The sequence below is a fragment of the Parasteatoda tepidariorum genome, chromosome 8, assembly GCF_043381705.1.
Source record: "Parasteatoda tepidariorum isolate YZ-2023 chromosome 8, CAS_Ptep_4.0, whole genome shotgun sequence".
Classification (NCBI taxonomy): Eukaryota; Metazoa; Arthropoda; class Arachnida; order Araneae; family Theridiidae; genus Parasteatoda; species Parasteatoda tepidariorum.
In genome coordinates, this window is record NC_092211.1 from 59,339,537 (window position 1) to 59,352,404 (window position 12,868).

The window sequence follows — 12,868 nt, forward strand, 5'->3', positions numbered from 1 at the left end:
GATTACAAGTAATTGATTACTGTAATCAAAATTGTAATCATGATTACAGCTGTAATCAAAATTTTTTGAAAGTTGTAATCACGATTACAAGTAATTGATTACTTGTAATCGTGATTACAAGTAATTGATTACATAGCTGTAATTATCTGTAATCAATTACAGTTGTAATCGATTACTGTAATCAACGGCCAACTCTGTTTTTTACAATGTTGTGTTCTACTTATGCTTTTTTGAGAACAATTTTGAAGCTTTTGAACAACTTTTGTCTTCAAAACTGTAGGTTAGGTTCCCTTTACATAATTCTTAAATTGTTGGTCTCGTTTTGGTATTTGGATACTTGCACTTTAAGAAGAAGAAGATCATGTATACCCACACATGTGACCTATGATGTAGCGCTCTATCTCCTGAGCCACCGAAGCTCTGCTGTTAGGATTTGTCATTGATCGAAATTCCTATGACGTTTCGAATAGCTAGAGTGCACAAATTTCAACTGGAATTATGTGCCTGATGGCAATACAAGATAAGATTCAGGGCCCGACCTAAGGATTTAAAATTATTCGACAGTAAATTATTCAAACATCAAAAGTATTTGCCAATTTTCGAAAGTCTTTGTCAAATGCAAATCTTGACAATTTTTAATGCTTAATTTTTAATTTTCAAATTAGTTTAATAATTAATTTGATTATTTTACGGTAGTTTGTTTCAGGCTTATATTATTTGGACCCAATTTTAATTGGTTGGACCGAAAATAGCTGTAATCGAATAAAAAATGCTGATTTGTTTAGAAAAATTCATTTTGATGTAATTTTGAGGATCGAGTTAAATATATTTTTTTCTTTCTGGTGGAAAAAATCATTCGCCCCCCAATACTTTCTCCAAAACACAATTTTATTCGCCAAATTTACGATTTTATCGCTTTTAACGACGGACGAGGAGGCGAATGCTTAGTGCGGACCCTGAGATTGTTTCCTAAAATTATTGTGAGCAAACTATTTCTTTATTTTATCTGTTATCGATATTTCGGCCTCTTACCGACCTTAACAAACAAACAGATATAAAATTTAAGGAAATAATAATAAAAAAAGAATTAAAATTTTAAAAATCTCTTTGTCTAAGTGGACAAACCTCAAGAAAATAATTCCACTTTGTCCCATTTGAAAGGAAAAACGTGGGTACATTTACTTTTTAAATTAACTTCGACCACCATCGAAAATCCCACCCAAGTTTTTTGAAAACAATACGCTTTACATTTTATTTCCCTTTAACATCTTACAAAAATAAAGTTAGCTCCGTTTGATAGTCTACTGAAAAAAAAATTAATTAAATTCTATTATCAACTACTTAAAATTTTTATTCCATTATCAACTTCTCTTAAAATCAAATGGTTCGTCAACTGCTAAATTTATGGTCCCGTAGTGGACTGATCGTTAAGACACGGTTCCCAGCAGATCACCGAAGTCAAGAATCGCTGGCTGCGGTCAGTGTGCGGGTGGGTGACCACTTGAATCAGTCTGTGTAGGGACCGAGGGTGTGCGGTATTGATCCTCGTTAAGCTGTTCTACAGTAAAGGGCTCGACTTCGCTTGCAGATCGTCGGGCTACTGATGGCACCCACCGAGCCCTTTACTAGGCCCCTAGAGGTTCAAAATTGTGATGGTATGTCTTCAGATCATCCTCTGGGATTTTTCCCAGACCGTCGCCAATAACCCATTGTGCAGCTCTAGTGCGACGTAAATGAACTACAACAACAACAACAGCTAAATGTATGAGAGCGCCACACATCAGATCACACAGTTGTATTACTGGAGGAAAAACCTTAAAAGAGTCTAATTCTAAGCTTTTATTTTAGAAGTTACTTTATGCATTTTTTTATTCTTACTTATATGTTTTCTGTACTATATTTTTTTAAAAGTGAATTTCTTCCTCCCTGTACCGGACACAGGTGGAGGGGACAGTAGACAAAGCATCGAAGACACTCAATGACAGGAGGAATGAAGAGTTGAAAGCCAAAAAAATCAGCTACTCATGTGCCAGAGAAAATGAGCGAATGCAAGACCAGGTCGTTGACTGCAAACTCAATAAGGGAAAACTCCTGACAGAAAAGGATATCCATAAAGTGAGAACATCACTATAAATTATTGAATGATTTTATTGTCTTTTCACGAAACAGACATCACTCTCCGTTGATTTCGATTTTTTATATCTCAAATTTCCTATCTTATTATAATCACCGAATGGAACTTTCACTCGCTGGGAATAATATATTTCTACGAATGTCCTCTAATCGTTTAAAATCGCTATTATATGTATAAAACCATCGGTTAGAACATGCCAATTTCCCATCAGAATTAAATCAGAAAATTATTATAGGTTTATTAATATTTCCATTCTATAGACATGACTAATTTCTTAAAATGTCCTTTAATTGTTTAAAGCCTTTAGTGTCCTTTAATTGTTTAATAGGACTTTCACTCGCTAGGAACAATATATTTCTTCTAATGTCCTCTAATCGTTTAAAATCGCTATTATATGGTATAAAACGGTCGGCTAGAACATACCAATTTCCCATCAGAATGAAATCAGAAAATTCTTAAAGAAATAGTATAGTAGAAAAAATAATAAAATTTTTAAAGATTTATTAATATTTCCTTTCTATAGAAATAACAAATTTCTTATAATATCCTTTAATTGTTTAAAGCCATTAGCCTAAATACATCGTTCAAAGCAAGCATAATAATTTTCTGATCAGGAATGGAATGTTTCATTGATAGAGGTTCAGGTGTGAGACCCGGACAAAACATTTTCCAAGGTTTTCAGGAAATTAGTTTGATTAGAATTTTTTCTTAATGTATTGAAATCGATTTTATGATTTCTTTTTTTTTCTTTTTTTTTTTGCATATTGTTTCTAAGAACGACAATTTTAAATTTTTTTTATCTATTATCATTATTATTGTTAATATCGTTTTAAAATTTCATTTGGAATTTACTCTAAAGGTTTGGAAAGTAAGTGAGGCTTTGGTATAGGAACTGGATATTGGTTAGGATAACAGAGGAATTTTGGGTTCACGAACACTGTTTAGATAATTATCGAAAGATTTTTAACCCATTATCTAATTTAACGATTTTAATTTAAATGAATCGAAAAATTTAGAAACCTTTAGGAGCTATGTCTAGATTAAAGAATTTTAAATTTTTATGATTATTGAAAAAAGAAAAAGAATCTTAGTCAAATATTCCGTTTGCCCAACGACTTAAGCCGATTATGTGTATAAATAATGATTTAATTATTTAATGCTATTCTTCAAAGCTCTGTCGCTGAGAAAAAAAAAGCATAGGTAAAGTGCCTTACACATGAAGCAATGCAATGATTCTAAACTATATATATTTATAATCTTGCAGTGAAAAATTATCGGGGCTTTAGAACGGATAAATAACTTAAATATTTTAAAAGTTATTAAACTTTTAAAAAAAATCACAAATTTGGAGACATTTTTCCACCTAGATGAAAATTATGAAAATCACTACCTCATTCTCATTTTTTGCAAATTTCTATGAGCCCAAGTAACTTAGCATTGGAGTAAATTTTTAAATATTAAAAAATTAGACCACAAACACTTTTCATTTTCACAAAACTGTGGATTTTCTCCATATTGACGTTTTGCGCCATTTTCAAAATAAGCGTTGTGGCTTTAGATGGGCTAAACTTGACCTAACTGTTATAAGTAACAGTTACAAACTCATAACAGTTATAAAAATAGCATATTATTCATAAAAAAAAACATAATTTCATGTTACGACGGAGCCATCGAAAAATAGCCTTAATTGTAATCAGCCTTTAGGACGACAAATAATTTTGCTTTTTATTTTGTTCTAGTTGGAAGCGAAGAAAAGGAAAGCAGAAGAACTTTTGACTAGGGCTGATATTGACTATTATAATTCCTGTATCAAGGGAGAGAGAGCCAGGCAAGATTGGGAAACGTCTGTATACAGGGCCACCGCGGCCTTCCAACAGCTGGAAGAAGAACGGCTAAACAGCATAAATGATTTTGCTCAAAAATATTCTAATCACTACAGCCACATGGGACCTGCTCTAATCCAAGTAACTTGACTACCATTTGAAACATGTTATTTTCAGTTATTTTAAATGCCCTTTTTTTTCTTCTTTGTCGTAACATAGTTTTTAATAGTGACTGCACTTCATGTTAAACCTCTATTTTGCTGAACCTAAAGTCGTTCTTACTGTAACATTCATAACAGTCGTCGAACAACCGAGCAATGATTTGTGGCCGCCATTGTTCAACTTCGTAGCTTTGGATTTTTGATCACAACCTTGTAGACAAGGGAACTCCTGCATTAACACCAGTGTGGTCTCATCTTTGCCAAGAACTTCTTGAGTAAAAATCAATCTCACTTGTATTGCATGATGAGGAAACCTCTGGAAACTTGAGAGGTTCTACCGGTTTTGAGACTTGTGATAATTTACGTCAGCACTGAGGTTGATGCGAGCGAGTCGGGAGCAGTATTTGAATTGACCAGCCACACAGACACCTCATAAGCAAGAACATGCTTCATCCCCTGAGCCACCCTGCCTATGTTATTAGGAATTACACTGAGGTCGCGAAAGTCATAGGTAATATCGTGTCGGATCTCCTCTAGAAGTTCGAAGTGCAGCAACTTGACCTGGTGTGGACTCAACAAGCAGTTGAAAGTCTCTTACAGGAATATTCAACCATGCAGCCTCTATATAGATGTCCACAGGGGTCACCACTAGATTGCACCATGCCTTGTTGACAACTTGGGTTCATGATTTCGTGAGGTCTGCGCCACACTTGAACTCTCCCATCAACTCTGTTCAGCTGAAATAGTGACTCATCTGTTTATCCTTTGGCCAAGATCTGACCATACCACAGTGGGCCAGCATCCAAGGTTTCGTGGCTAAAATTAGTATTTCGATAAAATTTGTTTCAAAATTTGGGGGTTTTTATGTGCAGGTAAATTGAATTCATAGTTGAAATTTTGAAATAAAAAAATAATATAGTACGTTTAAATAATTAAATATAGCAATAAAAATATAATAATTTTCTAATTTTATATTAAAAATTGGAAAGCAAATTATATTTCCGGAGTAATATTACAAAATAACGCGAAAACATGAAGAAGAAAAACATAATTTTTTTTTTTTCGGTATACTTAGTCCACCTTTGCAATGAGGGCAAAATGGGGCTGGTTTTTCCGAAAGAAGAAACATCAAAGAAGACAACAGAAAAAAGTATAGCTAATTACCGATTGGAACTTTTTGGAACTAAGTTTCGAAAGTCATTCAAACATTGTAAAATGTCAAATGATAAGATATAAACTATAAGTTTGTCAGGAGTATTAACTAATCCAACAAATTGAAAAATTGTACTATAATTTCAGACTAATAACTCTAATAAAAATGTAACAGTCAGGTGAAATTCCTGTATATATTTCTGAAATAAAAATTTAAAAGTTACATTTAAAAAAAATTTTTTTTAACATATTTTTCATTATATTGTACTCTCGTCGGTCCAAAAAGTAAATTATAATGTTTGAAATGATTCTGAATACTTAATTTAGGCTATATTAAAACTGCCTACGCATATTTTGGTTGAAAATTTAATTTTTGACTTTTGGCCAAAGATCATGGTCTTCTGACCCACAGTGCATACTACAGTTTTCCAGTCGTCTAGGGTCCAACAGACATGGTCACGCCTCCTGGAGAGACATTAGAGGTGATGTTGTGATGTTAGTAAAGGCACACAAGTCGGTCTTCTACTACAATATTTCAACCTCATTGATGCTTACAGTTATTTAACGCAATGTTACTTGTCTGTCAACACTGACAATATCAAGTATACATCGGAGTTTTTGGTCATTACATGCAGTCTGTCGGCCACTATGTTATCCATGTGATGTTATGTCTGAAATTAACTATTCTTGGCACATTAATGACACTGTAGCTCTAGGAATATTGAATTACCTCACAATTTCCAAAATGGAATATTTATGCGTTTAGTTCTAATTATCATTCCACGTTCAAAGTATGTTTATTCTAGTATTGTGGTCATAATTACATCAAAAACAGTCTCAGTTGAATAACTTGAACACCACAGTCCTGCAAGTGCACTTCCCATGTATGCATTTAGTACGCGATACTACCGCCATCTGTATATTGCTATTCCACGACTTTTGTCACCTCAGTGTATTTCTGATGTTTCATGTTTAATTATTCTATATGAAAGCTAAATTAGCCGTTAGCTCTATAGCCAAAATGTAAAACGTGAGTTCTGAAAGAGAATTAATCTATAGCTAACAAGATTAAAAATAAATTTGACGAAAAAATGTAGGGTTATCTCATATTTTTACTTCAAATTCATAACTGTAAATTTTTATGTACTACAAACAGTGTATTTTTTTAANAAAAAAAAAAAAAAAAAAAAAAAAAAAAAAAAAAAAAAAAAAAAAAAAACTAGAAAATAAATCGATCGATATTTTTTGCAATTACTGATTCAAGCCGTGCTGTTATGAAACTGTATAAGTTGTGGCTACCTGTACTACAGATTTTTTGTAATTTCTACGGTTGAATTAAAAGTGTATGTCTTCCTTAGCCCTGTTTTAGGAAAATTTTACTTGATTGCAGCAAGACTACTTTAGTAACAGGGGAAATGGTCCTCTTTTACTTCCGAAGTCCGTTTTTTAAAATGAAGTCTGTTTTAATATTTTGGCCCCCTTAATTCTCTTTTGAATGATTTAAATATGCTACAAATATGCTTTGTGTGTCCAACTGAACTCTCTCAATTGTTCACATGGTTAGAAAACCAATGATGTTAATGTGCTATTTATTTTATTTTATAACAGCCGACTTAATTTTATGGGTTTATGACTACTGATATTCAATTCCGTAGCCTTGCAATTTTGAACCAGATGACAAGGGAACTCCTGAATCAAGTATTGGGAGTAATTTGCCTTGGTAGAGAGCTTTTTGAAGGCACTAGAGCGAATTTTGCGTTGCATAGAGAGGAAAACAGCGAAAACCTCCCTTGGTTAGTCTGAGGGCAAGGGTACTCTAATCCATGATCCGTCTACCACTGAGGATATTTTACGTCAACTTTGTGGACCGGGTGAGCCGGTTGCGGAATTCGTATAGACCAGCCGTAGCTGAGATTCGAATCCGGTTCGCCTCATCGGAAGGCGAATGCTCTATCCCCTGATCCACCACGCCTTGATGTCAACTCTACGGATGTAACGAATATTTGGCCACTATTCGGTATTAGGCCTATTTTGCCGAATATTCGGTTGGCTAAATATTGAAGCCGAATGTTCGGCAAAGTATTATTTGGAAAATTATTTTTCAGCAAAGTTTTTTTTATGGGGGGGGGGGGGTTACNGGGGGGGGGGGGGATTTGAATAAATTTAATAAATAATAATCTAAAATCGTATTTTTTTTCTATACATTATTAGAAATTGCTTTTACGCATATTTGTTAATTTGTAAACTTGTTAATTTATGTTCTGAAAGACAAATGGAAAAGCAAAATTTGAAGAATTGAAACTAGGTTACTTTATACTGAACCTTAAGTTTTGAAAAAAAAAAATTTTAAAATTTTATTCAGACAATTTCATCGTTTCTTAAACATTTTCATTTTTAAAAAATCGATACCTTTTCTTCTTCATTTTTGCTTGTTTTTCTGTATTTAGTATAGTGCGATATTATAAAGTAGCGTTTCTAATACATCAAAACTGTTATTATTGTTTGGGATAACTTGTATATCCTGAGTGCCCAGAATATTTTTCTTGGTGACTTTATTATTTTTGTTTATGTCTTGCATTTTTTGTGTTTTTAATAAATATTTTTTTCCAACAGTGTTCTGATAGGCTGAAAACTACTCTTAACACAGTAGATGTTGGAGCGGATTTACAGAAGCTAATAGAAACTAAAGGAACTGGTCCAAATATACCCGAACAATTCCTACCTNAACTTTGTTAACTGTTAAATAAGTATTTCACTTTTAAACCTAATCCACATATTGCTACACGACGGTAAGTTTTGTTTCCGCTTTCTTTTATTTCATGCTCTTTTTCAACTGATTTTTTTAGCGATATCGACACATATAAAGAATAATTTTTATCTTAGGGTAATTGTTCTTTATTCAGAAATATCGCATTAAATTTGACCAAAAGATGTGTCTTGAGAATGACTTTTGGTTTTTCCCACTAATAGTTTTCTATTATTTTATATTTATATTATTTTATTATTTGTATATATATATGAATATATACACTTTTAATATCACAAAATTGAAAAGACAGATAAGAATAACTACAATTAAATATGTATGTAATGATAGTTGACTATAAGTCTATATACAACAATGATAATCTTATTTTTAAAATTAAGACAAAAATAATTATGCTATAATTATGCATTAAATGGAAAATAATTGGTTTACAATAAATTTACTTTGTGATTTTTCCCTAAACATTGTTTAATATAAAGGCGTTTTTGTATAGGTACACTTGATTTTATTGGCTTACTCTTTTTAAAAAATTTTTTTCTTCAGGCTGAAAATCTAAACAATGAAATGAAGAAGGAGAGAAGAAAAGAAATCCTCCAGAGGTTTCTAAACCTCCTCAAACATGATCTGGAGTTAGAAAGAAAAGGCAAACAGGGAGTCGAGAATTTAGCTAAAGTTTTTCAAGAGACGCCGACTTTTGGAGATGCAGATGCTCAGCAAGACGTGTTTGAGAAGCTTCAAAATGTAACGCCTTCCTTTTTAAAAATTCATTCAATTCATTATTGTAGTTTACTTTTGAAGGTTTAATTGGAATCGATGTTAGCATGCATAATGCTAACATCGATTCCACACTCTAACTCTTTTAAAGCTGTTTTTCGAAGCTCTGTCACCAAGGAAAGTAAAAAAGCCATAGTTTAAATGCCTCACACTTGAAGCAGTGCGATGATTTTAAACTATACATATAATCTTTCCGTGAAGAATTGTCTGGGCATTAGAACAGACAAATTACTTACATATTTTGAAAGTTATTAAACTTTTTTTAAAAAATTGCCAATTTGGCGACATTTTTCCACCTAGATAAAAATTATCATAATCACTGCCTTAGTTTCATTTTTTTAAAATTTTATGAGCCCAGGTAATGCAGCATTGGAGTAAGTTTTTAAATATTAAAAAAGTTAGACCACAAACCCTTTTCATTTTTGCAAAACTGTGGCTTTTCTCCATATTGACGTTTTGCTCCATTTTCAAAATAAGCGTAGACAGCTCTGGCTTTAGATAGGCTAAATTGACCTAACAGTCATGAGTTACAGTTGCAAACTCACAGCAGTTATAAAAATAGCATATTATTTACACCTTAGAAAACAAAATGATTCCTACAGAATACCCTATTCAAAATGTTTTAAAATGACTGAAAACGTAAAAATTGTTTTGCGCATGTGCATCCTTTATATTGAATTTATTTATAAAATCAGATTACTACAAGTAAAGTTAAAGTAAAAAACAATGCTGTTAGTGTATTGCGACCTTCCTACTTAAGCATAGTTTTGGTTTACTAAGCATGAGTTCGTAATTTGCTTATTTTTGCTGACAAAAGGGTGTGATAAAAATTTATAAAACATGCTTAGGTAATATTTAAATGGCACATTAAAAATTTCTTTTTTAAAAAAAGAAGAAAAAAAACAGGTTTCTTTCATTGAATAAAATTATTGATTTAGTTTTGTTATTTTCTATGATCATTAAAAAATTTATCTAATTTCAAAATCACATGAATCAATGTGATATGTGCTTTAAACTTCATGAACGATTAGTTTATATTGTATTCTATGTAAATATTGCATAACTGTTTAAAGTTCTTGGATTTTGATTCTTAAATTTTTTTATGCCACAAGTCAATAAGATAAGAATGGAAGAACTAAACATCTTAATTTTATATTCAATGTGCTCCTTAATAACTTTTGTAAATATATATTTTGAAAGATGTATTTTTAGATTCCTTATCAAAAAGCGTGGAAAAAAATTATCGATTTCGATGCCTACAAATTAATTGGAGTAAAAAATCAATATTTAAGAATTAAAAAGAACAGAATCTAATTTGAAATATTAAATTTTTTTGGTAATTTAATCGAGATTAAACTATGTGAATCGAGAATATTTTGTCACAAAATATATCATGAATAAAAATGCTTGTTTTGCTTTTTTTTCCTTTTTTCCAGATGCGTGCTATGCTAACTTATTTGGAAGCAACTCGATATAAAATGCAAAGTGTGTTAGCTGATTTAGATGGTAGAAATAAGCCAACTCATCCTTTGTATACTCACATGGAAATAAAGAATAAACAAGTAATGGAAATTTATTTGTTTTACGTCTTTTTAGTGAATGCTGATAGAAATTGTTATTTTTTTTACTCTTATCACATAAATAAAAACTTAATGTCAAAAGCAATTGTATTACATAATTGAATTTTATAGACAAATACACTGTAAAAGTCCGGTATAGCGACAAATTATAATAGTAGATGAAATTGTGTTTTTAGTCAAGAATTTATCATTGTAAGAAATGACACTTTCTTAAGGTTGAAATAGCAATAAAAATATTTTTTTAAAAATGGAATTGGTATATTTACCTCTTTTTCTTTAAATAACTATTTTAATTTGAAATACTCATCTAGAGTAGGCTGCTTTTGTAGACTAAATTGTTGACAGATTGTAGACTAAATTGTGAAGCTCTGAACTTCATAAGAGGTTAAAATTTCGACAACAAGAGTGTTTTAACAAGGTTTTCCAAAAAGAAAAGGAAAGGAAGTGCTATACCTTTTGAATTCATTGATAACAATAAATGTTGATTTGAATAGCAAGTTTTTATGAAAGGGAATTGCGTCACGTCGTGGATATGTGGTCAACAAAAAAAAATATATTTTGCATATACATTTATGTATTGTTTTATGTACAGCAGAATTTTTAAAAAGAAATTTTTTGTTAAGAAGAAAATAAATAAACTGATGGTCGCACACACATCTTTATAAAAAAAAAAGGAATTAAAATTTAAGTAGGAAACGATGTTCGTTTTTCTCTTCATCTGAAATTAATAAAATTGTTTTCCATTTAAGTCTTTTTCACATAATATTGCTCACTTAAACAACAGAAAAATGTATTTTTCTGAAGACAATTTTTGTCGTAATAGCGGAATGCTGCTAATTTTTAACTCATTATAAACATACAATTTTATATTAGGGTTTTGACGGTGGCTTAGAAATTTGACATAATAGCTGGTTTCTTGTAATATGCCTTAACATACTCGTTTTATCGAGCTTTTACTATATATATATATATATATTATCAGGAGTGCATAAGTTCTTTTTAAAATCTAAAAATTGAAAAAAAAAAATTTTAAGGGGGGAGGTAGCTCTAAAATCTCTAATATAGTACCACGTTAGAAATAATAATCTACTTGATACTCCGGTAATTTCATAAAAGCAAAAAGTTTTGATGCTACTTTCGATTCCAAGCTGCCTCTAAAAATTCGGTCCTGGCTTCTGGAAGTTTTGAATTTTTATAAACCTCTGTATGCAGTATATATAACAATATATTGCTTTACAAAGTGAAAACTTTGTATAGCAATATACATTAACGTAGCAATTGGACTGTGTACATAATTGCATTCTACGCAGCAATGCGAAATCTGTATATTTATAAAGTTTTTGATCTTTTGTTTGAATAATAGATATTCACTTTGGACAGATAAATATAATTTGATTTCTTTGATCTAAGTATTTGATACTTCCCTCTTAATTCCATATAACTTTAATTCAATATAAAACAAATAATTTGTGTTTTACAAATTTGATATTAACGAACACATGTTGTTTTGCCTGATATGTTCTTAAGAAGATGGCTTTATCACGGGAGAAACTTTTCATCGCAAATTCTCTTTCATCTCCATGCTCCATTAAAAGTATTTTAATTTTTATTAAGAATATGGATGAAAGGGAGTTTATACAAACCTAGTGTAAGCCATGAAATTTCTATTGCTGCTAGAAAAAATTTCGAGATGAAAATTGATTATGAGAGGATAAATAACGACTATCAATGTTCAACTTCGTAGCTTTATGATTTTGAACCCTATCCAGCAGACAAGGAAACTCCATCAAGTATTTTATTTTATAACCGTCGTTGAATGGCCGACCCAAATTTGAGTTTACGGCTACCAATGTTCAACTCCGTAGCCTTGTAATTTTAAATCCAATCCAAAAGACAAGGGAACTCCCGGATCAAAAACCCTAGAGGTATTGATTTGCTATGGGTGCTTGGAGGACTTTGTAACCCCAACATATTTAAAGTACACCAGACACCATTTAATACACGGGATTCTTCAACTGGCTGGATTCGAATTCCCGTTCTCTCGAAGATGAGTCCTGGATCAAGCATTGGGAAAAATTTGCCTTTGTGGAGGACTTTCTGATGGAGCTAACCAGCATTTGCGTTACATGGAGAGGAAGACGAGGATAACCTCCCACGGATAGCCTGACTGCAAGGGACTCTAACCCATGATCCGTCTACCACTGAGGATATTTCACGTCAGCACTGTGGTCGGTACAAGCCGGATGAAGAAATCGTATCGACTGGGTTCGCCTCTTTGGAAGGCGAACGCTCTATCCCCTGCACCATCGCTGCTCTTCTATCAAGTATTTTATTTTATAACCGTCGTTGAACAGCCGACCCAATTTCATGGGTTTACGACTACTTACGTTCAACTCCGTAGCCTTGTAATTTTGAACCAATCCAGAAGACAAGGAAACTCCTGGATCAGTACCCCCAGAGGTATTGATTTGTTGTGG

At 31.9% G+C, this 12,868-nt stretch overlaps 1 protein-coding gene across 1 annotated transcript in view; it reads left to right on the plus strand.

Annotated features, from left to right (window-relative positions):
* LOC107443484 (Nostrin) overlaps window positions 1-12,868 on the plus strand; it is a 43,766-nt gene that overhangs the window by 20,646 nt on the left and 10,252 nt on the right. Inside the window, exons 6-11 of the mRNA XM_071184065.1 lie at window positions 1,942-2,115; window positions 3,874-4,098; window positions 7,884-8,001; window positions 8,201-8,202; window positions 8,581-8,778; window positions 10,248-10,373. Of these exons, the coding sequence (XP_071040166.1) occupies window positions 1,942-2,115; window positions 3,874-4,098; window positions 7,884-8,001; window positions 8,201-8,202; window positions 8,581-8,778; window positions 10,248-10,373 (843 nt within the window). The remainder of the gene's footprint in view (window positions 1-1,941; window positions 2,116-3,873; window positions 4,099-7,883; window positions 8,002-8,200; window positions 8,203-8,580; window positions 8,779-10,247; window positions 10,374-12,868) is intronic.